At 31.5% G+C, this 27,972-nt stretch overlaps 1 protein-coding gene across 9 annotated transcripts in view; it reads right to left on the reverse strand.

Annotated features, from left to right (window-relative positions):
* Nucleotides 1-14,385: 14,385 nt before the first annotated feature.
* The window catches only part of LOC108004477 (enhancer of split mgamma protein-like), a 29,847-nt gene continuing 16,260 nt past the window's right edge, over nucleotides 14,386-27,972 (reverse strand). For 2 of the 9 annotated variants that reach the window (XM_028664052.2, XM_062085256.1), the window contains 5 exons: nucleotides 24,388-24,555; nucleotides 21,189-21,309; nucleotides 20,883-20,972; nucleotides 16,113-16,385; nucleotides 14,386-15,781 (listed from right to left, as the gene is read on the reverse strand). In XM_028664052.2, coding sequence (XP_028519853.1) covers nucleotides 15,428-15,781; nucleotides 16,113-16,385; nucleotides 20,883-20,972; nucleotides 21,189-21,242 — 771 coding nt within the window. In that variant the 5' untranslated portion in view covers nucleotides 21,243-21,309; nucleotides 24,388-24,555 and the 3' untranslated portion in view covers nucleotides 14,386-15,427. Of the gene's footprint in view, nucleotides 15,782-16,112; nucleotides 16,386-20,882; nucleotides 20,973-21,188; nucleotides 21,340-21,850; nucleotides 21,990-23,957; nucleotides 24,366-24,387; nucleotides 24,556-24,933; nucleotides 27,877-27,972 lie in introns of those variants that run through there. The other 7 variants (XM_028664053.2, XM_062085255.1, XM_017067429.3 and 4 more) reach the window with 6 other exon arrangements.

Genomic DNA, 27,972 nt, shown 5'->3' on the forward strand with positions numbered 1-27,972 from the left:
GAACCAGGATCTATCCTCTTCCCTCGAACCACTTCACACGAACCAAGTTATCGGCAAAATAATAATAACGCGGGGAAACGAGCTCGAGATTGGCCCCCTGCAACGAATTATATAACAACCGTGTTCACGAAACTTGTCAATACCCTGTTATGGACGAAACGGAAACGGATCTTATACCGGATGCAAGGTGGAACGATCGTGGAGAGACCTGTTTGCTTCGGGGTCTCGGCTCGAACTGTTCGGGTACCGATTCGAACGGAGGCAAAGGAGGCTGAGAGAGTGAAAAAGAAAGGAAAAGAAAGGTGTATAACAGACCGAGGGCGAAGAAGGCTCCGCCTTCGTGCATGGGCCCTGTCGAGGAGGGAACATCTGGGTCCAAAAGCACCTTGATGGCTCTAGTCGAGCGGTGCATTGGTCACCTCGAAGGTGACCCTCTGAAGGTGGAGGTGGTCTCTTGCATGACTCCGCCCGACCTTCTCCTTTCGTACGCGAGCGCAGGCCTGTCCAGCTTGGTCTCCACGAGTCTTCAACCTCCTTTTCGATGCCCGACCGGCCGGTGGAGGAAAGATCGGTAGCTAAACGAAATGTTTGACGACGTTTAGGGAGGTCGTTGTGCGTTTTAACGGCGTGGCGCATGGGCGCATGTTAGGCGGGCATCGATATGCATTGGATCGCGTATGAGCGAGTAGATTGCGGATGTTTGCGGAAAATTTAAATGTAGGGAAAAATCCGTGAAAAATATTTGGAATGTAATGTAATCCGGACGACGTGGAAAAAGGAAAACAGGGATGGGATTGAGAATTTGAAGCGGAATTTGGGAGAGGATATTGAATAAATTTCGAATATTTTTAAACAAATGGTAATAACAGATTTGAAAATATCTATCGTTTTATATATCGTGTTAAAATCAAATATCGATGTTTGAGAATGCTTATTTTATTTTAATGCTCGATTTAAACACTTTTCGAAGATTATTGTTTAACGATTAAATGACGAGTAATTATTATTTGTCGAATATCGTGGAAAATGAAAGATGCAAATTTTTTTAACTATTAAAATTCCAAAATTGAATATCTTGCATCTAGTTCGTATAAATACATAGGTACAAAATTCTATCTATAGAATGGTCATGGTATGCAAAAAGATATGAAATATCCAAAGTGAAGTACAATAGAACTCCATTTATATAAACCCGACGGAAGACAAACAATCCATACAACAAGTTAATTTCACATATAATAGGAGCCTATTGATTATTCTCGTTATTTTTAATTTTTCGTTCAAACAACCGAAGTTCAAACAGTATTCTATTAAATCTACTTGCACCCCACTTATTTTATTTATTTTAAAAAAAAATATGCAAAGTTATAACTTTTATTTGCATATATTAATAAATCAAATATTATGGAATAAAAAAATGATTTAAATTTAATTTAAATTTCGTCTAAATAATAAGAAAAGAGTATTGATTAGATTTTTCTACGCATATTAATTATTTTTAAGTTTAATCGAACAAACGTAGCTAACTTAAATTAAATTACAAAATGTAACGAGAAATATTATATTCATATTTGTACGATATTGAAATAACGATTGTACGATTTGAAAATAACCTTGAATAGGTTATTCTCAACATCATACAAAAGATATAAAACTTTGTCATAATATACAATTTCAATAATAATATGTTGAATCCATACCCACACGTTTCTAAACACGTGGGTATTCATTATTTATGAAATCTTCTTGTACGTTATAATTTGTACGTTATTAATTTGTATGTTATTATCATGGGTATATCTAGTACGGTCATATGTAGGTAGTTTCTTATGTACATAAATATTTGTCTGTTTAAAGATATCTATCTTTTAGCACAGATATCTCAATAATCTCTCTTCTCCTTGTAAGATTTATTTTTTATTGTTATTTCACTTCGATTCTACTTTTCCAAATTTACGTCTTTATATAATATAAGTGTTTCCATGCTCAAATATATCAACGAAATATATAAAGAAAGAGAATAAGTCGTTTATTAAAGAAGAAATCAAAGTCTCTATGATACATTCAGAATCTTGCAAAAACACTTTTAATATCATACAATAATCGATAAATTGTTGGAAAAAAACAATGGTAAAATCTTAATCTCAACAAAATCAAATAAGAAGGTAATGACGATAATATATAAAGAAGTCAAGGTACTTTGAAGATTCGATTAAAATTTCTATTTTACAAGAAGACAGACTGTTTTTATAATTTTATCACGTTTCTCTCCACGATCAATAAACGTAATATCTATAATTTATCATATTTTTTTTTTAATGCAGCGAATCTAAAAACCAACTTATAGGGACTAACTTCTTTCAATCTCTTCAAACACTTTTGCGGATCAACAAAAGAGTTACGATACAAATTTAAAAAGATCACGTGACACGTTTTAATTCGTCAATGATCAATCATCTTCATCCTTTCTTAGAGGCATTAGACATTTCGAGATGATTCCCCGCTGTGGCAAAGGAATCTTCTCTGATTCGCGTGTAATCACCTTGGAGATTAGCCGAAAAGCAAAGGTGGAATCATCTGGAGGAGCGTCATAATCCAACGCACAATGGGCCTTACAACCATGTTAATACGCGGACCCCAGTGCACCGCCATTTACAACTTGATTTTCTCTGAATTCTTCATTAATATTTACGCAGTTAATAACGCATTAATAATCGTGACGCGACAACGATGGACTATAGATATTGTTATTGCATCGATCTAAGTAGAATTAACGTTCAGATTTTATTATATTTAAGATTTTAATATTTGACAATAACAAATACGAACAAGGAAAGTGTTGGATTGCAATTGAAAATGGAATGGTGGAATTTTGCTCGATGCAATCGTTGATCGACGATTAATGATTTATACGAATTAATCTGAATTTTGTTTCCACATGTTTAAAAATGATTGATTGATATTGGAAATGAGAGTTAATCAAACTTTTATCGATATATTTCTTTACAGTTTTCTGGAACTGTAGAAGATCAAACGCGACATATATTTCGATTGTAAGAATTTCAATGTTTAACAAGATGAAAAGAACAATAATTCGAAGATATTTTTAACGAAACAGGATATTTTATTATTAGAAAATGAAAAACTATTAATTTGGAAAATTTTAATCTAACTTTAATTTCAATTTAATTATAGAAGAAGACAAAACAAGATTTAGTAATTTGTTCAAATAAAAATTATTCGTTTTAATCCTATTGATCACATATCAGATAACAATAAAAATAACACACTGTGAATTATCTCAGAGGATCAATCATCCAATAACATATCACGAAAATTATAAGAGTTAAATATTACCCTCAAAAGAATCAGAAATAATAATTCACCTATACGAATCTCAGAAATGCTTAACTTTAACCAAGATAACTTTATCGAAGATAGACGCACTGAATCAAATTTAAAATTTGATTCATAATCGATTTTCTTCGAAAAGAAAAAAAAAATCGAAAAGATTACCATCCTCACAAAAAATATATATATATACATATAATCATACTCATCGAAATCCCTGTTAATTACCTAAACGACAGTGCAACACCAGGTTAATCGCTATGCTTTCCGAGATCCATCTCCCTTTAAGATTTAATCCTTCACAGTCTATCGCCTGTTTACCAGGGAGCACGCAGGATCCACCAGTAAGGATAGCACGTGTCGTGATTGTAGTTTATGGGTAGCTGATTGCAGGAGCGTGGGACGGTTACAAGATTGTGGATGGGCCCCAGACCTGGGGCCAGTCGCCATTCACCGGCGCGCTTACGTATACCAGGCATCGTGTCAGTGTTTCGTTTCGTAATCATTAAGATATGCATTATCCCTCTAATGACGAGCAGCAGTGTGCAACAGCGTGTCCGATTCGTGGTGCTTCGTTCCCCCTTCTCCTTCGGGGGGGTCTACATAAATTTCACGTAAAATGCCTGTACACTTCGGGGCTTCGTTCAACCTGATTAAAGTGAAATCCAGTGGTGTAATCCAGTCTCCAGCGGATTAATTGGTTCGATATCGTACCACCCTCTCTTCGACCACCGTTGAAATTGGCAAGGGGAGGGTTGGACGCCTCGAACGAGGGAGAATCAATTCCTTTTTTTTCTTGAGCCGAATTGAGTAAGAATGGACTATGTAAAAAATTTTAATTGCTTATTAGAGTTATTTAATTGTTGTTATTTATTTTTTAAAGGGAGAAGGAGATACGAAATCAATTGTTTCTTTCACTACTAATACAGGCTAATGAATAATTGTTATGTTTTCCCTGTGAAATTTTATGAAATGTATCTACGTTTGGTTTTTAAATATTTGTCAATTGATTTCATTGATCATATTCATATAAATATTTTTATAATGAAAGTACAATTTTCATTATCAATATTACGAATATGAATTTACATCCTCTATAAACTTTAGACCAGCTTCCAGATAAAATTACTTTGCAAATAAATTCAAAATTTTTATTTTCTTCATAATCATAGTGATAATATTAATTGTAACAATTATACGATTTTACAATAAATAAGATTCGAATTTTCGACGAAGCTAAACAACATTATTATAAAAGATTCTAGAATTCTTCTTCCAACAGTGAATATCGAGACAAAAGTACAATTTAGTCGAAAATCAGAATGGAAGTCTCAGGAGCAATTTCCATCATCAGTGGACGTAGATCTTTCAATTCGAAGTTTGGTCCCAAGAGCGATTTTCAAAGACAGTCTCTTGGATCTGACTTGACGAGATTTTCAGGTATGATCAATTGGTCTATCGGGAATGATTCACACAAAAATTTCCGTGAAAATGTCCAAGATCTATATTTTGCGAATCTTGGTAAAGAATTAATATATTACAAATATTTGTAATGAAATATTTAACAAGAATGCTTATTATCAAGCATATCCTTTAATTTAAAACATTATTTATACCGGTACATCTGTTACAGATAATTTTAATTTCGTTACTGTTCCGTTATAATGATAAAAATTACAATATTATTATAATTATAACGATATTATTATTGTTTCTAACAATTATTTGTAATCATTATTATTATTATAATTATAATAATAAAAAATTGTTATAATGAAACAAACTTTACATCTAAGATAAAAGTAGAGTAGCGAGTTAAAAAAGCTAATTTCCAGAATTTGGTGTAATTAAATTAAATTTCTAAAAAAAAAACTTTTTATAAAAAGAAATTCTTTTCACACGAATTACGCAGAATCTATCAGAAACGAGTTTTCCAAAAATTCTGCTCTTCGTAAAATTAATCGTCGTCGAGATCACGCCCATCAGGTTCTCGCGAGCAAATTGTTCAGAACTATGGCCACGCCAGTAGGAGGGTAAACTGTCTCTACTATGCGACACCGAGAGACTTGTCAAAATACGTCAATGCATGAGTAATAGTGTCTGTTTTGTCTCTTTTTCACTCGACACAAGAAGAAAGGGATGAACGAACTGCGTCCAGGCACGAGAAAAGAGGTGAATGGATAACAATTAGGTGGATCTTCGTCCTCGGAGAATATTTCCACGAGAGCAGCAACCTTTGATACGTTCCACGAGATCCAAGATATTTCAATGAAAAACTCTGTTCTCGAGGGAGATGCAACAATACCGACGACAAACTAGCAACAGATGTTAAAATATCAACGTACAGAAGGTATCATGCTCGTTTTTTTTCGAAATTATCGTTTAAATATTTTTCTTAAATTGTGTAATAGTTTAATTTAAAAATCTTTAAAGAAGTAATAACAAAGTTTATGTATTTTATTATATAATGTATTCAATATTTTTCCATTTTGTGTCGCGTAAATGTTTTTAAATAATCTTTAGAATTTAGCAATGAACGTCATTTCGTAATTTACATTATATCGTTTCGTTAAAACAAGAAAATTTCTATTTACTTATATAGATTATGGACACATCCAATTTTACCTATTACATCTTTAAAAATTACTAATTTACCATTTACAAACGCATCTACGCGTATTCTTTGATATAATCCCACGCAAACAAGACAATAGAATTTAGGTATATCGAATTTATTCATTTCCTGGCAAATTCGTGCAAACGAAATTCCATCAACCAATTACCAAAAATCAAACATCCTTCGTTTCAAAAATCAATACATATATCAGCCATGAGGTGAAGCTCAACACGATCAGAAGAGAAGGATAGCAAAGACGTTTTCCTGACAGAGCAAAAGATTCAACAAGATTATCATCCGAGCTGGTTCGATCGTTGAAACACGACTTGTTCCGCGATCCTCGTTCCATCCTTTTCCCTCGCACACCGTGGCCAGCTAATATCTCAATCGTTTAAGTGGTTTTCGTCGGTGCCTGAGCATCCATGGGCGCCTATGCAACCCGACGTGCACGAGCGTGGCACTCGATAATACGCGGCCATTTTCATTTACCGGCCACGCAAACCGCGTACGGTTAGTAGAAGGCAGAGAGAAACGCACATTGGCAGCCCGAGAACTGGTACATCGTCGTCCACATGGTGGAGAGAAAAGGAGAAGAGTCGTGGAGGGCAGTCGTCAGAAAAGCACCGGCCATTACGAGTGTTACAGCGGCGGTTCGCGCGGCGCGTCAAAGAGCGCTCATTAAATGCTGGCAATTAACTGCGGGCCACAAGCTCTCTCCGAGCCTCTCTCCTCTTAGGAGAGCTTCGCTCTTTCCACTCCTAGCCCGCCCGTTGCTCGCTCGCACTCTCGCGCTTTCCACGCTGGACCTCGCGTGGTTGTAAAATCGAGCCAACACTTGGACTTGGAGGCCCAGCACGCTTCTTTAATGGGGGCCCAACAAGAACGATCGGCATGCGACCCATCTATCACCGCGGCGCTGTTATTCAGACGCTTTGCATCTTCACCCGGATGAGATTCGAACATTTTCGAAATGAAATTTTTCAAATCTCGATAGAATTTCCGATTTAATGGAGTTAGGTTGTGGGCGAGTGGAGTTTGAGGTTAGGTTGGCTCGATTTGGTTAATTTTATGCACAAAGGATGAAAGGGGAACGAAATATTTCACGTTATATCATTTCTCTGCATTGTATCTCGTCTTAACGCTTGCAAGAATCGCCTTGTCTCGGAGACGAGTTTTGAAATGATTTTTAATTCTACGTAAGAAATAATTTATGAGAACGATGAAAATTTGAAAACTGTTGGATCGTTCAGGTTTGGTTTCTTTGAATAGGTATTATTAGATATGATATTCGATAAGAGTGTTTAGTAGAGTGGTAAATTATTTTTCTGGATAGTGGACCACACGCAGATGAAAAAGAGTGAAGTAGCAAGAACCAAGAAATATTTTTCAGGTCAATCTATCGAGACCTTTCAGCGAGGATACGTCGCCGTTCCTCGATAATCGAGGCTATTGACAATTGCCGCCAGTAAATCAAGATGGCGGCGCTTTTGTGGGCCCTGCAATGCCTACGGAAAGATGGTGATGCGGTCACAGCAAAAGCTTTTGCTCCTACGCCGCTTCTATTGTCGCGGTTACGATTCGAGTGGAGTCGTATACCGACTTCGAGGTGTAAATGTCAATGATAAAAAGAAAGGAAACTGGAAGATGACCTTTCCTGTTTACACTCCACCGGTTGCTCCATTCATCGTCGCGAACGAATTGCTTCTAAATTGCTGTACTTTTCTTTCCCCGTTTTAATATTAATATTCGAGTTCGATTTTTGTTTGAAACTAAAATCGAAAAACTTGTTTTATATCTTTAACGAGTATTTGAGTTAATTGTTCGATTCGATCAATTGATTTAATATCGAGATGTATCGAGAAGTTTTAAAAAATAGAAATTATACGTAAGTATAATATTTCATTAATAGTTTATTAATTTTATTTATATGCGTATATGGAAATTTTAAGTATTGATGAGATTATTTTAAATATTCTTTATGTATTTATGGATTTAAATGTAATGCTCCAAATATTTTCTAAATTTATCTATAATGACTAGAAAAATCATATTTGTATGTCATTATGTTTATCGTTAGATGCTAATTAATTGAATCCAAGTATCATTATTTATTTTAAATCATCTAATATTTTCATACGATCGATATTCTCTATTAATCATTTTAAACATAACTATTGAATAGGATTTTCTTACAATAAGATTATGGGAACGCGTAACACAATATAAGACCGGAAATTGTAATATAGTTTATTCCTTTTTACGTCCGAAAAAATATCGAGGGTAAAAAAAGTAGAAAGTCGAAGATCGGTGTGTGAAACGAATCACGAAATTGCTAAGACCGACAGGAAAAGAAAATTTTACGGTCATTTTCGATGGAAATCAATGTAAAAGACACACATCGATTGTTATCGATATTTGATTTTTTAAAAACAATATTAGCGTCTTAGATAATTTATTAATTGATATCTAATATTAGCGATTTTTTTTAAATGCAAATTGTAAATTAGATATATATTTAATGCGAACAATTAAAAATGAATACAATTTTGTTTTTAATATTGAATTAAAATAATAATTTCATAAGAAAAGTTAATAAAAATTGATTTTCATTCCTCTTAATGTAGAATTCTCAATTTTACAATTTTAAATCAAAGAGAACGAATGATAGTAATTATTTTGATCAATTTTCAATGAAATAAAGAATGAAATAAAATTTTATGTTTTATAATTTTAATAAAAATTCATGAGGATTTATTTATTTGTAAATATTATAATATAAAAAGACAATAATTTTTAATAAAAAAAAGTATCCAACTATCACTAAATGCTTCTTGTTGTAATATATTAATTTTACAATTATCACATACATACACGTACATATATTAAACATAAATAGTTTTTTAAAATATGTAATAAAATATTATCATAGATGAATTATGGAATAAAAAGCAGAAAAATTCTAATTTTTAGAAATAATTTTTTTTATTCTAATTTATAAACGTGTGGAAATGCAAAATATATATCACTTTTGAAACGAATAATATTTCGAATAATATTCTAATTATTCGAAATAGCCAATCCTCTCCTGCATTATAGTTTGAAATAATATTATGATACATTTTTTTCTATTAGCGATAAATATTACATCTATAATTCGATGCATGAAAAAAGAGAATAGAATTTATCGAAACTAAATAAGATAAAGAGATACGAATGATTTCGAACATTGCTAAAAGTATTAAAGGTGGAAATAAAAGATCAAATGAAAAATCCTTCTCCTCTTATGTACTATTATCTGACGTTTACGCAATATATAAATTATATGCATTTATAATATATATTTTAGCAATAATTTCGTTTGTAATATCAATACAAAGTTTTACAGCGAATAGAAAGATAAATAAAGACAGCATATAGTAAGAGAAGGACAAAGATAGATTAAAAATTGTGAAATTAGTGCCATCTGTGGAGTGCCGCGTGAAACATACAAACAGAGAAAGGAAACAATAGGAAAAGGATAGAAATAGGGTAAAAATTGACTTTTAGCGCCATCTCTTGAGTAATAAAAATTTCTTCAAAATAGGATAAAGCAAAGTAAGAATTGACGATTAACGCCATCTCTTGACTGTTTAGAAAGATGATTCTTTAAAAAGATGTTCTCGATACTCAAAAGATGGCGTTGGTGATTAATTCTTGATTTTCTCTCTATCCTTCTCTCTCTATTTGTTTTCCTTGTTTACATATGTTTCATTTGCGGCACTCTGAAGATGGCGCTGACTTCATAATTTTTATTCTATCTCTGTCTTCCTTCCACTATCTACTCTCCTTGTCTATTCTACGCTCGTTCTACGCTCCGATATCTAATCAATTTTATTTTTTTTTTATATAATTTATTGATTAAAAATCGTAACTGAATTCAATTTTTATACATCATAATTTCAATTATTCAATTCAATTTTTATATATCATAAATAAATAAATAATTGATATAAATAATTGAGTTAGTAAAATAATAAGAGAATATACATTAAAATTTCGAGATTGTATAATATTGATCTGGACGAAGTGTCGAGAATTTATCAGAAGATTTTCTTTATTAATTTAATTATTATTAATTTATTAATTTGATACGTTTTGACAATATTTTCAATGTGTCATTGACTTTAAATCATTTATATTTTAATTATTCTATATGAAGTAAAAATACTTGTAATAACGGTAAAGATCCAATATGATCACCAGTTATTTGTCAATAGATTTTTCTATCTATAAATAAACCTATCATAAATTCTTCTAAAAGTGGCAAGATAATTGCCTTCATTTATGATTCTTCTAAAAATTCAATGATGTTAATATGTATAAAAAAAAATGAATAAACAAATAAATGTTTAAATATAAATATTAATTAGAATAAATGTTATATATATATATATAATAATAAATGATTAAATTCTAAAAATATATTTATAGCATAAACTATAAATAGCTTAGTACAAAATGATGATTTGTCTGTTGTGCGTATAGAAAATTGCAAGAAACGAAATTCAAAAAAAGAAACATACGTTCTTTATCGATTGCATCCAAAAAGACTTTTTTAATGATTAATAATTACAGCGATTTTTAAATTTAAATATTGTTAATTTTGCACATCTAACGATTTATTATAATATTAAATGAAATAATTGATACTTTTACAAACAAAAATCAGATTTGCTATTCTATAGTATTAATTTTCGACTTATAGCTGTATTAAAATATTTTAACTGCTATTTTACGAGAAGAATGGTTATAGAATGGCCACAAATGATTAGCGATTACCGGTAATAGTAATCGAGAATAACTATGATACGAAATAGAAGTCCTACTTTGTGCTAAATTAAAAGTGTCAAAACCCGTAAAGGCGAAAAAAATTACCGCGTACTATTTCAATAAAATTATAATAAAATTAAAATTATAATAATTGTAATCACAAATTGCTCATCATATTAACTCACACAAGAATTTTCCAAAACGATTTACAAAGCCGTTATTTTCGCGCATATAAAGCTACTTCTAAAGGGAAATATTAACGTTCGAAACAATCACTTTTAGTATTCGGAACCGTGTTTTAGATTTTATTTTATGGTGATTTCAATAGCTAAGAATTATTTTATGGTGTTTCAATAGCTAACGGTGTCATAAACACGGTAATTCTAAGTGGTCATTAGTAACAAAACATAACGGTCCTCTCGGTCAAGGATCAAACTTAGCGGAAAAATCTGAGCGCTGATAGAAGACTCTTGCGTCCAAACAAGGACATCTATTTCCTGCATAATTTATTAACACGCTGATTGGCTGGTTTTCCATTTTCCATTTTCCTCGAAAGCCAATCAAAATGTATGAAATTTGCATTCATAATTCGTACGAGTAGTTTTCACCTTTCTAGTAGGTAGTTTCATCTATTACCTTTCCACTACAAATTTTGATATTTCAGTTCATCTCCAACACTCGTCGTATTACGATCGATCTGCGCATCAATCGTTTTTCGTACGGAACATATTGAAAAATATATACTATTCGAAGAATAGAGTTTCGAGAAGTTTATGAAAGTGTGATTTAAAAATTTTGAAATATTATTGTGTAAAGTGAAAAATTAATTAATTATTCTTTTTTTGCAAAAATGTATATTCTTTTTCAATTAATGGTAAATATTTTATTTAAAAATAAATAATTACGAATAAAATATCAATTAGTAATTTTTTCCAATAAATACAAAATATAAAATATTTATTTCACAGTATTGAAATATTAATTAATAAATTAATGATTTATTCTGATATTTGATATTTTAAATTTCGAAAATCCAGTATTCTGATGGATACTGATTGCTACTAATGAATACTTATTAATAGCTATTAAATTATAAAAGTTGAAAAAAAAACAAAGAGAAGAATAATTTATTAATTTTCTTCTTTTTTCGAAAATACAAATATAACTCCATTTCTCTCGATAATATTATAATAATATTTATTTCACAGTGCAAACTATTCATACGAAACTCCACAGAAGACGAATCGAGATGTAACAAAAGAGAATGGAAACAATGGATAGCATCTATTTCCGGTTGGTATTTTATGTTGCACTAAAAAATGAACATTGAAGTATATTTGTCACTTACAATTTTCTGAAATCTATATAAATTCCTATTTTTATTATATAAATAACTTAATCTAATAACTTCTAGTTTATTAAAAAAATTTTCTAATTTATTAAAAAATATAATTACTTAAATGCTTAATATTAATCCTACATTACAATACACAATTCTTCAATAATAAAGGATTAAATTATATTAATTGTAATACGTACAAATTACACGTTAAAACACCTTTTTCTCTATTCCAGCAACCCTCATCACGATGATTACCGGCACAGTTCAAGAATGGACAACAATCTCTCTGCCCCAATTAAAAAGCGACATCTACGACAACTTACCATTCTCAATAACAAACGAAGAGATATCATGGATCGTCTGTTTGAAGGGGATCGGTTCTGTAATCGGCCAACTGTTAGCTTACAATTTGGTCTACATCATCACGTAAAAATTACCTTCTGTTATCCTGCCAATTTTTCATCTCAGGTTGGTTCCTCCTGTTGAACGCGACTACCTTGAATAATCCTCGGCATAGGCGTTGATATATCCAATATGGTGTACCATTGAACATGAAACATACACATTGAAAATGGCGGATAGCAACGTGAGAGATGCCTTGACCACGTTGTCCATACTTTTCGAATCGCTGATGAGCTTCAGCATAGGATCTTTCGTGCGTGACCCTCGTCGAGATTCTTCTGTACGTATCGATATCGTCCATCTGGTTGCTCGCAATTTTCCTCGAGAGTCCTCTCTTCTTGATGAGGAAAAGTTGCATGATCGAGGCGATATCATTTTTCAAGAATACATCTAAGCGAGGAACGAAGAATTACGAAAGAGTAGAGGTAGAAAAAGTGGTTGAAAAAGTTGTCACACGTTCTATTGCCGAACAATACGCTCTGTACATTGCGTTCCTATTGATTGCGGTGCAACACTTTAGGTTATTTCTGCATTATGGAATATTTTCTGATAATACACGAGAATGATAAAATTGACGTAATAGATGTAAATACAGGGATGATACTGATTCTGGCCACCGCGCTCGTATTCGCATTTTACTTGGCGCGACGTTGACGGACGATAAAAGGCGATGGCGTGTAATGCAATCTACGATCATGTGCGTGTTAATCATATGGGACCTCGATCTTACGTTCGTTGCCAGGATTAACAACGGTGAGAATGTGAATAATCTGATAGCGTTCGCAATTTTGTATAAGTTAACGTTTCAATTAGGGCTAAGGATGATACCTAACGTTGTGATCGACAAAATATTTAGCCCGGAATTAGGGTTTATTGATCTTTTTATGTCCGAGAAAACAGATAAAACGAACTGTTTGATGCAAGAGATTCCTAAAGGAGGACATCATTTATATTTTAGGACTTAATATGCCAATGAAAGATAAATCGAGCAAGATACATATTTTTGATTAGGATTAATGGGATGAATTGAGTTAGAAAATTTATTTTTTTTATAATTAAAATTAAAAATTTTGCACCTGTGATAAAGTACAATAGATATGATAGATTAAAATAATAGAAAATTATAGTCAAGATATTATAAGATAATAGGAGTGTCGTATCGCGTGTATTATATAAATTTAGTATATAAAATGTAAATTTTGTATATATATACTATCATATTATATTTCTAAAAATATAATTTCTTTTCATTAAAAATTCATTGCTTATTATGCTGTAATGTTAGCAATGTCGAAAATATAATATAAATAAATATAATAAACATTTTCAATTTTTTACAGTAAATTGATCAGCATTAACATTTTTTTATTATTATTATTACTTTATTATTATTATTATTATTAGTAATAACTACATGTACGTATTTCTAAAAAGAAATACAAGTCATAACATGTTATTCATTATTGCTTACGTTTCATATATGTTTTTTATAAAATTTAATATCTGAAATGAAATGAGATATCGATTTGAAAGAAATTATTAAAAATATACTTTCTTCCATTTTTGTAATTATTATTTATATCACTAATATTTTTATATATTTATAAGCAATACGAAAAATTTTGTCACGATATTCATAGAAAAATTTTATTTTACTATATTTATTAGAGTTATGAGAATTAGAATCAAAAAACATCATCCTTTCAATGGATATATAATATCGTACTAATTAAATTAAAGCCAAATACCAAAATTAACATTAACGTACATTTTTTACAAAATACAATATCACTGTAAATTACTTATTAATATATATTTATAGTTACAAGGGATAATATACATGATACATAAAAAAGATTGAAAATAGAAATATAGATGTATTAACCCTTTTTTATATACATATATAATAACTTGTTTTAACACATATATAATAATTATTTTTTAATAAATCTATGCATTTTATAAACATTTTTGCTTTAAACTTTTTTGTAATTGAGAAAAATCCTTATCTAAAATAAGTAGATGTTTCTTAAAATATACAAAGACACATGTTCCACATAAAACTAAATTTGAAAAGAAAAAAAATGAATATTTTTCGAATTATAAATTAATGAAATTATAATTATTATTAAAAATATCTCTTTTTCACAAAAGATTTTTGCATTCCTTTTTTTCTTTTCGTAATTAAAATCTTTTTTAAAAGGTAAAAATTTTTTTTTGATTTAAGTATTGTTATAAAATTTATAATATTTTACAGTGATATAAATTAAAGTGTTATAAATTTTCTTTACACATAATGTAACTTTCATAATATATATATAAAAAAAAATTCTTTAATAATAATAAAATAAATTCTTCCATTTTTAAATCATCATTATGTGCATTGAAAATTATATTATAAATAATGAGATCGATCATAACAATGAAAAAATTGCGATTTATAAATATAACAATTAAAATATATTATTATTAGAAATAAGTAATAGAAATTAAAATTGGTTTATAAATGTAAATAACAAACATAAAAGTAGTAAATTTAAACCATTATGTAATAAAATACAATTCTTCGAATCAATATACTATTATTTATTTATACACATAATATTACTTAAAAATTATACTTTATAAATATAAAGGAATAATAAAGGATAATCGAGGAATATTGAACATTCTCATTTTCAGACTTACATCACCATATTTCTTTCTCTTTTTTTTGTTACATCCATAAACATCTTTGCTTCGTCATAGAATCTCTATTTTAACATACAGTCAAATGTTCAAAAGAGCAAGAATAAAATTCTTTTCAAACAGATTCAACAATGATATTTTTCAGTCATTCTTGAAACAAAAATGGAGAAGCGGAATTCCATACAATAAAAAAACGTTCGAGAGAAGAATTTTAAAAATTACCAAGGCCGCCACATAGGATCAACTTCATCAACGCGTTCCACATCGATTTCCTCTTCGTCCTCAACTTTGATCTCAGTTTTAACTTTCTCCCCTGTTTGCCCCTCCTTCAAGTCTCTCGATATTTCGGAAATGCAACCTCTTTCCAATTTTTCCCCATTTTCCACGTTCGTCCCACTGTTACACCCAGGTGGAATGTTAAACGTGATTGCGTCAGGAATCCTCCCACGATAAGTGACCGCATTTTGATTGGAAGAAGCTACTTGAACGTTATCGATAGGAATCGACGAAGCCAGTAAATCAGCAGTGAGATCCAAGCTTGCCAAAGTTTGGGTCAGCACGTTTGTTTTCAGCTGTGTAAAAACAATACATTGAACGAATCAACTTGACCATTTTCCTTTTTCTACCTGCGAAATAATCTATATTCCGTTCTTCTAATTAAATACGTTAAAATAAAAAAAAAAGAGAGATAAGATCTCGATAAAAAGAGAGGGGAGGAGGAAAGAAAATTTTCAAAAGCGACGAGTTACGATTCATCACGTTCAATTTGAACCGAGCGCGGAAAGTGAGTGAGACAAGTGCAAAGAGGGCGCCACACGTCAATCTCGGTGGAGAACCGCGGATAATCGTATCCGGGGGTAGGGTAACTTTCGTCTCTTCGATCGATGACGATGAGATAATTACCGTCGAATTTGTTTGCCGGCTCTTTTGAAGGCCAGCTGCGAGGTGCCTTGCTAATCTTTCCGCGCCTTCACCTGGAACAGCCGAGAGAAATCTGTACGCCTCAGCTGCGCAGTGGCCGAAACCGGATAACCACCGATTTTCGGCCGAGACCTCGTCATTCTTCATGTCCGGCAATCCGGTGGAGGATCGTGAGCCTTGCAGCCTTTGTAAATGGCGCACGGTCAACTCCAGAATGTCCGCTTTCTCCAGCTTGCTTATGTCCTCCCCTTCCGTCTACGACCAATAAATTTCTCATCGTTCGATAATTCGAAGTGAGGTAGAAGCGTGTTTCTTCCTTGCGAGGATAAACGTCGTTTCTTTTGGCAGGTTCAATTCTTCACGTAATATGATATCGTTGATGGAATGAAGAGTAATAAAGTGAATGACGGGTGTAACACGAAGAGTAATGCAATTTAGTAGTCAAATTGATTTCTAAAATTTATCATTTTTGTAATAATTAAGTGTATTGGGTGTTAATGAAAACAAGTTGGTTGGTATTTATTATTCAATGATATTTGGTTATTTAAAAAATATAGGACAAATCATAAATTGATGTAAACATTGTAAGAAAAAATATATTTTTAGCAAAAATATCGTGAAAAGTTTTCTGCGAATTAATTAGCATGCGTTTCTTGAAATAAATAAAATATGTAAAATGTAAGAGTAAACAGAACGTGTTAAAAAAAAGAAAAGAAAACTGTATAAAATTAAATCGTGCAAGAAAATATTGTGTAAAATGTGGCCCGGATATAATTTGTTTTTAACGTTTTTAAGCATAATTTGGGATGGTAAACATTTTAAAATTACTACCGATTTCGAAATAAGTGTAAATCATAATTACAGGTACAGGTATAAACGATCTTCCTTCCTTAAATATATTATTGATATATTGGATTAATACAGAAAAAAATAGTATCATGAATGAAATCGAAGCAACAATTTTTGCTTTCTCATTTATTACGATCCGATACACCTGTTCTTTCCATGAATCTTTCATTCAACGTTGCGAACTGCTATCATCATCCAATGAAAATTAACTAAAAATACCGATATTATCAAACAGTTGCTTGTTTCCTATGTAGAACGATTCATAAATTTTGACGTATATATACAATTTTTTGAATGACACACTGATGATACGGTGCAAAAAAAAAATGAAATAAGTATTTAAAAGGAAAATATAAATTGGATGCAATTTAAATATTCAAATTAAGTCAAGTAACCTCACAATATCAAAATATTAATTTCATCGAAATTACTGGTATTAACATAGAGAAATGTGAGTGAGTATTTTGACCGTCAAATAGGTCAAAGTATAAAATCACAAATATATTTCATAAAAACCTAAAAACTTAAACAAAAAAAAGTTGACAAATTTTTTCTTGGAAAAAACTTTTGAACGATATTGTAATTTGATTAATTGATTTTCTTTATTTTTGAAATTTTTACGTACGATAAAATATTTCGATATGTTTCAAAGATATGAGAAAAATTTTTTTCAAACGTTTTACTGAATTTCCGTACTCTTGTGCTCTATATCCTGTTTCCCATACTTTTGCCGCTCGAAAGAGTTTCTGATGGACTAGCGAAAACGTGATCAAAATGAGAAGCTATCTCACGATCGAATGTAAAAAGAGACGTGTATTTGTTTAACACGATCATTCCGACAGAAGAACCGAGACGAATTTGAATTTCAAAGGCGTACGTAAATAATCTGGGAGCGTGAAGAGTTTACGCTTCATGATTCCATGGAATGGTCAGTAAGGAATCTGATGGACCTTCCAACATTAATTATTTGAATAAAAATATTTTAATCCCAATACGTTCATGCACGTTCGAGTCCCTAATCTCGAATGAATATACGATAAAATAAAAATATTTATATAAAATTGTTTTTGGTAAGCAAAAAATGGTACTTAATTTTTCAAGAAATATCGTGACTTTATCATATGATGATAAAGAAGATAATAACTTCTTGAAAGTTACTCGATCTCTTCATAGATGGCGCAAAACTAAAAACCTACATTTGACATTATCCGAGATTAATCCATTTAAAAAAACTATAATATTCATATATTTGTTTATGAGAAACTTGTGCAATTTTTATCCCTTTTTATATATTGATATCAAGTTGATTTTTTTCTTATTTTCTGGAATTCAACATTATAGTACATCGAATTGCAAAAAACGATATGAAATTAAATATCTTATTTAGAAATCTTATATACAACGATTGCATTCGGTGGAATTAATCTATGCTCCAATAAAATTCTTGATTACCCATAACAAGATTTCAATTTACGATTTTTCTCCTCTCCAAGTTTCCATTATAAAATTCAAAATGGAAGGAAACATTTAAAATAAAACATTTCCTTAAATTAAGAGCAACATTAACTCGTGAATTCGTTCGTAAATAATAAAATTAATTACAAAAGATGCAATAAAATTTTTTTTCAATTCAAAGAATGATCATCTCACCATAGAAACCATATTACGTATACCTCTATCACATAAATCTCGACCATATAATTAGCTACCATTAAATCACTGAATCTTCGCGTGATCATATGTGCCATTTCATGCATGATTCTGTCCGATATTAAAGCAAATGCAATATTCCATTCGCGATAAAAATGTAATCGAGTTAGCAATGTTGAAAAATGTGTGTCTTCATACTATTTCGATAACAGCTTCGCACGATTGCAAAATTGCAATCTTTTACTTACTCAAGCAAAGTTGCTGCACCGGTATTACCACTTCGTAAAATAGGTTTTTATCTTTGTATAAATTTTCTGTTGAAGTACAGAAATGTTGATTCGTTAGGAAACTCGTATGGATTCCAGTAAATTGCAATATTTATCTTTAAGTTTTGTATTTTTCGCGCTTTCACGGAAATAAAAAATTATAATTCTGAAAATATTTTCCGACCCACGTTCATTACAAATATTTTTCTAACTGACTTTCTTAAAAACTCATGATACTCCCTTTTATCGTCACTATTACACATTAAATGATAAAGATAAATCAAAAATTAGAAATTAAAAATAAAACACTGATTTATAATTAATTAAATTTCTATTTCAACCCTTTTCTTCTTACACCCTTCAAATCAATTAACCATGATTCTCTATTAATAAATCTTTCAATGTTCATTACACTAAGCCAATTATCATACATAATTTTAATTTAACTTATATTTGCTATTACAATAATTTATATATTTATATAACTAAAAATTATATATACAAATAATTCCTTTACAAAAAGCAATTTTAACAAAAGAAAATGAAAATCATCATTATCTCCATTGAATAAAAATTTCTAACTTTTTCACTATCCGTTCTTACCGCAAAACAAAGACAAAAGAGGGAAATCTCATTAATCAATTCGCACGGTGTTTATCTCAAAGTAGCGGTATACAAAGATATACGAGAATTTATCTGTAATCCTTATCGAGAGACGTCAGATACCCCCATGCTAACTGTTCGGTCAAAAGACATCGCAATTAACGCCATGTATTAAATGTAATGAACATGGTCGAAGCGTTAAATACCGGCTTTCATAATTACTGCTTTGAGTCGCGTGTTCTCTTGTCACTGTATAGCGAGCGAGCGTGAGTTTCCCACGGTCTAGGAATATTTAAGCATCAAATCGATTGCACGCGTAGCTGCGGACCGAGAATGCATTTCCTGCTGCGAGCGACTCGTGAAATTACAGAGGGGAAACGTGGTATCGCGGCCGGTAAGTCGAGCAAGAAACCGTGGCTTCCTTCCAAAGGTTTCTCGATGGAGGGAAAAAAGCATAGCACGTGCTCGTTCGACCAATGTATCGCCGTACAGAGCCGTCGATGAAATCACGGCTCTGGTGACATTTATAGCATTGCCACTTTATCTCTATTATTTTTCCTCGTTCACGGTTCCGTGAGTGTATAAGATGTTTCCAGCTGCATTTTTTTCTCTTTTTCCAAACTATTGCGAAAATAATATAGGGGCGTACAAAAGTCTACGACTAAGATTTTCACTCATTGTCATTTAAATTATGGATTTACAGGATTAATTCTGTGAATGCATTATAGGGTGTTCCTTCGAAACGAAATTTTTGTCGTAAAAATATAAATATCAGGTATACCTTTAAAAGTTTTAATGGTAACATAAATGGTCAAAAGATGATTTATTGCCTCTTTTCTCTATAGCTCATAAATATGTACTCTATATAGGCTATTTTCAGAGAAAGTTTCTCTTATAAAAGTACGATAATTTCATATTTCAAAATATGATCCGAAATTGATTCTATATAAAAACAACATTTCAAAATAATAAAATATAATATTTTGATAATAATTCAATAATGTGATACATAAATATTTTTTGTTTATCTTGGATATATGTTCGATTTTATTATAAATATGGAATAGTAAATTTCAAAAAGTTATTATTTCGATTTCATCATAGCAATTAATTATTTAATCATCATTGAAGTTCAAGAAATTCAACAATTTGTTAGTCAAATGATCTCTTTAAAGTAAAAATTATTTGAAATGAAATTAACGAAATATTATTGATCAAGGATCAAAGACAACGTAATTCATCAACATTAAAGCAAATGTAGGAAAAGGATCTTTATTAATTAGAGTAAAAATGTAGATATTAAAAAAGAAACGTACGATGCAATTTTGCATGAAACCGTATAATAATTCATGAAAAATATAATAATATAATAATAAATACGTACCTCTAATGCATCTATCATAAGATTTTTCAACTCATCCAGGCATTTATTTATGCGTGCACGCCGTTTTCTTTCCAACAATGGCTTCGTTATCTGTTGTAAATAAAATAACAAATCCATATGAAATTTTGCAAAATAAGATTAAAAACAAATGAATGAAAAGATATGGATTATCACACTATTTTTATAAATAAAACCTCTTAAATTTTTATAAAATAAAAAAAGGAAAATTTTAATTGTAAAAAATATAATTATATTACACGATATAAAATAGATATTTTTCGATCTGTATCTTTCTATTTTACTTACTTTTTTATACCGGTATGTCTTTGAAACTGGATGAGGAAATTCGTATGACATCATTGCACGAGCTATATCTCTTCAAGATTTGATAAACATCCACATTTGATTGTCGAAGAAGTTGATATATCTTGAAATATAAATATTGAAGTCAAAATATCTAAAAAGAAAGGCTTAATAATCATAAATTGAAAAATGAAATAACTCTTAAAATTATTCTTTTTTTTTTTTTAACATATCATAATCTATATTAATCTGTCAAAATAGATGTAAATTGTGATAATGTTTCAACAAAAATATTTTCGTCTTTTCAGAGATACATAAATATAAAATATATCTTGTTTGATAAATAATTATCAAGACGATGATTTCTAATACACGACAAAAAATAAATACGTTGTAACAACTTTTTTAAAAAGAACTTTTAAAAAAGGAAAATTACATTAAAGATGATGATATAATAGATATTATAATCAATTCTTTAAATTTACCAATGAAATTCATCAACATAAAAATCATTTCCATTTATTATTTTCCACATTCAATTATATAAATGTATTATAAACTTCCTCAAACTCAATAGTTCAAAAACGAAGGGTAATACACATCGATCCTTCAAAATGAAATTTATCTGAATTTTATCGATTTGTCTCAACGATCGAACCGCTTACCCTCGATTGTCGATCCACTTTCAGAACCACAATCCTCACAAACCGTCAACCGAAGCATACATCATCAAACGCGGCTGTACACGTACAAACTTCGTATTAAACTTGTACGAACCACGGAAGCCCCATTCGACACTTTCCATACACGTGTATAGGAAAAACGAAGAGATCGAATATCTGTGACAAATACAGAGTGAAATTCACCGACACCTAGAAGAACCTAACGCACCGCGTGCAGTCTCTAGACAAACTGACTCGCCGCCGCCATTCAAGTAACCGCTACCCTCACCAACTTGGAACCCTCTGCAGAAGCTACTCTTCTCAAGCCAGAAGGTCGGTCTAAATGCTTTGATTGTGTTGTACCTACACCTTGAAGCGTGACGGGCGTCCCGACGCTCGTTGGAACTTGTTTGGATCCCGATTCGATCATCGTCGTTGATGTTGCGGGGCTTAATCGTTGATTATTAGGTCGACTCTTGCTTCGTAATTTTATGCGGTATTTCATTTATCCATTTGGTCTTTTTTTTTTTCGTTATTTGTTTTTTATTCGTTTGAATATTTGATGGAGGTAATGGAAATAGTGAAAAGTTAAGATGATGATTATGGGATTTTTATTAATAATTTTACGAAGATAGATTTTATTGAATTATTTTTATTAAGTGATACGCTTATGAAATATTCTTTAAGGTTTAAAGTTCTTCTTGGTGTTCTTATTTTTATAGGGATTTTAATATTAATCTTTGTTTTTCATCCCCTTTATGTTTGATATTCAATGTAGACATAAATTGAACTTTTGATAAATTGAAAAATGTTTTAATCCTAAAAGATTTGATCGTGAAGAAATGGTTGATAAATAAATATCTTTTTAACAAGGAAAATATCTCGGATCTCTTTGTATGATAAGAATATTAAATTAATCAAATCGAGGATATATTTATCGTATATTAAACGAGAAATAAATTTTACATACAAGTATATTCGATAATTTCTTGCACATGATAATTGTATTCGTACCTATATATTTTTATTATTTTCGTGGGAGATTCATTATGAAGAATTTGGTTAATTAAAGTATAAATTGGAAATGTGAATAAACAGATAATAATAATATCAAATGAATAAAAAACAGGATAGATTAAAAAATTCTTTCATTTCAAGAATTTTCCCATTGGAAGTGTATAATATTTTAGAAATCTCGTTATAATAATATAGTGAAATTACATCTGGAGAAAGATAATCAGTGTAAATAAGCACGTATATAATTCTGAAATCTTTTTACCCAATCTTTTGCATTATGCATGCGAGCGACTATATATCCAGTAATAAGAAAGGTTTCATATCAACAAAAGTAATTTAAAAGTGAATGGGATCCGTGTTATGGGGATGAAAGCATCGCAATTAGCATTTGAAAAAATTTTCAGAATTTAATGAGCGGAAAGTAAAAAATTTTGTACAATCAAACATATAAAATTAAAGAAGTTAAAAACAAGAACAGAACTCATTACAGGAAGGAGAGCTTGATTTTTTTTAAATTTACGTGCATACATTCATTTTGTACATAAAATGTTGCATAAACAATTACCAAATTTTTTTTCTAAATTTTTAAAAAGTCTAATAGAATTGGAAATTTTTCTATCAAATAAAATACAATAAAATGAAAGCATAATTTTTTATCCCCTTTCCAATTATTTGTTCCGTAAAAGATTTCTGAACTGATTTAATTTAAGTAATTCGATACTTGCACTGAATAATTTCGAAAAGAAAATTATAAATTTCTGCCGATTTATTTAACAGCATAATTTTTATTTTCACGAAATAATATTTCTCTCCATTTAAAAAAACTTAAATTCTTATAAAAACTATCCCAAATAAATCTTCTAAAATTTAGAAAGTTAAAAGCAAAAGAAACAAAAGCTAAAAGAAACAATCACGATTTTTTTCCATCCCATCGCAAGCGTAAAAATATCCATTATTCAACAAAATTAACATAAATTAATCAATCGAATAAGTGTAATTGGCAAAAAAAGAAAGGAAGAAAGGAAGAAAAAAGAGAAAAAGGAAAAACAAAACAAAAAAAAGAAAACACAATAGAAGGGTTAAATTCACTTACGTAAGCCAAATCGAAATTGTAAGCCAAGCTCTCTTTTGTATACGCTGTTTAATCGGCGAACGTGCGCTTATCAATAGAATACGAACGCGTAACGTCCATTTATGAGTGTGACTGACATGATCACGTTCTCTCACTACCGCGGCCTCCATTGACGGCATCGTGGCCATCAAAGATCGGACACGGGTCGCAAACATTCGCACGCTTCGAACGCTTTGATAACGGTCTGCGTGGTGGCACGAACGATAAACGGCCGCGATAACTGCGCCCACGATACAGCACGGGGCTTTTGACGACCGGTGACATCATTAATTATTGTTTTCCTTCCTGGTATTCGGTTGTGTACCGCGAAAAGTCACGCGAGAACTGTGAGACCGGACGGAAGATCGGGGCTGTTTTGTTTCGATCGATACAGAAAATCTGGTTGAAATACCTGGAAATATTTATGCTTATATATTTTTGGTATTCCTTCGGTTCCTTATTAGTCGGAACATTCTCCTCTGCGGTACGAAGAAATTTTAGAACGTTGTTTGTCGTTTGGATACGTTGGTATATTCGTGAGACATTTTCGGAAAATAAGGTCGTACGCACACGTTTGAACCTGGAAGAAGAAATGCGACGAATTTTTATTAAATCGAATCAAATTCTTAAAAATTATTATATGGTAAATCGATCTGAAACCCTATCTCCGTCTCTTTGATAAGGTAGAGTTTCACTTTCAGAGATGAAATACCCGGAATTTGTAACAATAATTCTTAACAATTATTTATCAATTTCACGTAATCAAATATTTGACGGATATATATATATTCGAATCTAAAGTTTATATTTCGCTTAAGGTAATATTTCCTAATCTATTTTCGTTATTTCCAAAAACAAATTTTTCTCCCACTTATTAAGATTTTCATTTCAATTAAAAAGTTATCCGCCGGATCAGTTAAATATCGAGATCGACTTAAAGAACAGTTTAATAACTTACAAAATTGCGTGCATGTCCTGGGAAAAGAATTTTAATTCCAATGGAAATTACACAGTCAATTTTGTTCCCCGCTGTGACAGGAGTTATGTGCAAACCTTTGCGTTTCGTAATCGCTCAGAAGGCGTCAACGTCATTGCTGAAGCACGGTTGGAGAGGCACGTGTGCAAATAAATGTTGCCGGTATCGCATTAATTCAATTAACTCGATGCTTTCCAATTACATTCTTGTAGAAATATAAATCTGAAGAATCGGTAATAAATTTGTATTTAACGTTGTTATACGCACGAAACGTTTAATTTATTACTTTGTTCTCTAGTCGAGCGGTAGGTATGTATACTTTCGATGGTTAATTTCCATGTAGAAAATTATGAATGAAACGACACGCGTGTAAAAGTAATATTACTATTGTAGTAAGCAATATTTACTAATTTTTTATTTATTTCTCCTTTCGATTCCCTTAATTTTTCAAGTTGTTGTTTCTAAGTTCAAGGTTACTTCAAGATTATAAATATCTCTTTTCTGCTGAAGCCATTAAAGTGCAATTCGATAAATTACGATTGTTTAGATCTTAAAATGTTAATATCGAGAGATCATTTTCATCGTACGAAGTTGTATTTAAAAGGACAAAAATATCGGTGAAACTTTAGAACTTGATTTCTCTGCAACTAATATTTCAATAATGTACAGATTTCGCCTATAAGGATAAATTCATATTCTTTCCATTTAAACAAGAAAAGGTAAGAAAAAATAAAACTTGGTAAGATTTTCTATACGAGCATTTCGTCCAATGAATGTTCACGAGTTGGTCTTTCGGAATCTTTCGAAAGTTCACTCTCTGGGTACGGATGGGTGCAAAGCAAAAATCGGTGCTCGTTTTCTTTCTCCCTGAACTCTGGAACGATTTTACGAGCGAAGTCTTGCGTGCACGTAAAAAGAGGTAGCCAGGTTTCCTTTACCTTTCCTTTCCTTTTTTTTTTTTAATGTTTTATTGCAGCTGATTGCGGGGCCAAGACCTCGTGCAAGACATTATAATACGCGAATCCGGATGCCCTTTTCTACCTTGTACGAGAAATACGTACGCATGGTAGGCAAATCCTCTTGAAGCACGAATAAACGTTCTTCTTAAATTGCAAAATGGGTTACTATTGTTCGACAGACGAAAATCATCGCGCGAATAAATAAAAAGCACGAGAATAAATCTGATTCTATTTTAGAACTTTAGTTTTGAATGAAAATGAGTATTTTTAAGCTTATCTTTCTTTTTCTCGATTTCAAAAAACAAGATTTCAAAGCCAGAAGATTTTTTCTCAATATAATTTTCGAACATTAAACTTCAGATAAATAAGATTCCGTTACTGCACATCGATATTATTTCTCTTACTCCATTCACTTCGAATATATTCCACATTAAACCTATCTCACCTTTTTCCAAACTCTTTTAAACTCAAAAAAAAAAACAAAAAAAAAAAAAACAAAAAAAAGCAATATATTAAAATCCGCGAAAAGAATTCGAAGGCCCCTCAGAGAGTAGTCTCGCGGTAGCAATTAATCCCCGGCCTCAGTCGCGGCGTTCCACAAGAAGTGGCATCAATCATTCCACCAAGCCGAAGAAGAAGAGGAGAGAAGCGGAAAGGATGCGAGAGGGAGAGCAGACATGGCGAGGTCGCGTGTGCCCGAGAAAAAGAGGCCAGGCTAGTCTCGTAAAAAGGAGGAAAACAAAAAAGCAGGGGGAGAGAGAAAGAGAGAGAAAGAGAAATAGAGAGAGAGAACAAAAGAAAAAAAAGAAAAAAGAAACAAAAAAAATGGAAAGAAAAAAGCGCGGTTTGCGCTCGCGGCTCGGGCCCTGGACGTGTGCGAGTCGCGTGTGAGGCTCGCGCCTGTCGTTGTCTCTGTCGTGAGCACGGGCCCCGAACGGGTGCCCTGTGGCCGAGGCCCGACCTGTCGTTGTCTCTCCTCCTCCCTCTGTCTCGCTCCTGCCCTCGCGCGCGCATGCCTCCCTCTCTGTCCGACCCCGTGCCGGTCGATGGGTCCGTCTGGGACATGAGGCCTTGCCTCGTTCTCACGGTAGCCTCCGACAGGGGCCCTCTTCTCCCCTCCATCTCGTTCTATGTCCACGATCATGCCTCCTTCTAGAGCGAGCGAACCAATTCCTCTCCCTCCTTCCCTCTCTCGATCGCTCGCGTGTGAGGAAGCGCGTGCTTACCACGGTAAGCACGCGTCCTCTCCTAGGCGGCGGCGGCGATTTAGCGCTCCGCATTCGTTGCTTTTCCATTCCGGCCCGCATTTTTGGGACACTTGGCAGACTGATGGGTTTATTCAGACTTTTATTTTATTTTATTATATACAGAGTTTTGAAGAATGTTTTGCTTTTTTTTTTTGGAGATTGGGGATGGTTTGGAAGAAGGGATATAGTTTATTATATTGATAAATAATTTTGTTTGACGAGGAAGGTTTATCGCGAAGTTCGGATGGAAGTATGCGCGGAGTATGAATATATTTGTTTTCTCTTTTTTTTTTTGCAGGCAAGTCATCGTTACAGTTTTCGAATAAAGTGAAATTTTTTAACAAGTAGTACGTTTACTTGACCCGTATTACTAAGCTATTTCCATAATTTCGCATTTCTTGTGTGCGTGTAATTTTTACATCGGCTGTAAGTTTCTTTCAAGTTTACTTTTTTTTATACTTTATTGATGAAAATTCTATACCTATTATCCTCTGGGTAGACGATGTTTACCAGATTAATAAGAATATAATAATACATTTCTGATATTCTAATTTTATAAGAGGAAGATATATAATGTTGCCTTGAAATGCAAAGTGATCATTTTGTTATTTATCATTTAAAAAAAATAATCAGATAAAACACAAAATTCATTATATCTCATAAATCATCAAACAAGGACAAGTAGAACATAAGTACACACGTATCAATTTTTCCATTTTTTTTTTTTTTACATTCAATCCTAGACCTCACATACAGTAACTTTCTTATACGGAATTAAAATAAACCATGTACCATAATTTATACTTATATCTAGA

Source organism: Apis cerana, linkage group LG14 (genome assembly GCF_029169275.1).
Source record: "Apis cerana isolate GH-2021 linkage group LG14, AcerK_1.0, whole genome shotgun sequence".
Taxonomy (NCBI): Eukaryota; Metazoa; Arthropoda; class Insecta; order Hymenoptera; family Apidae; genus Apis; species Apis cerana.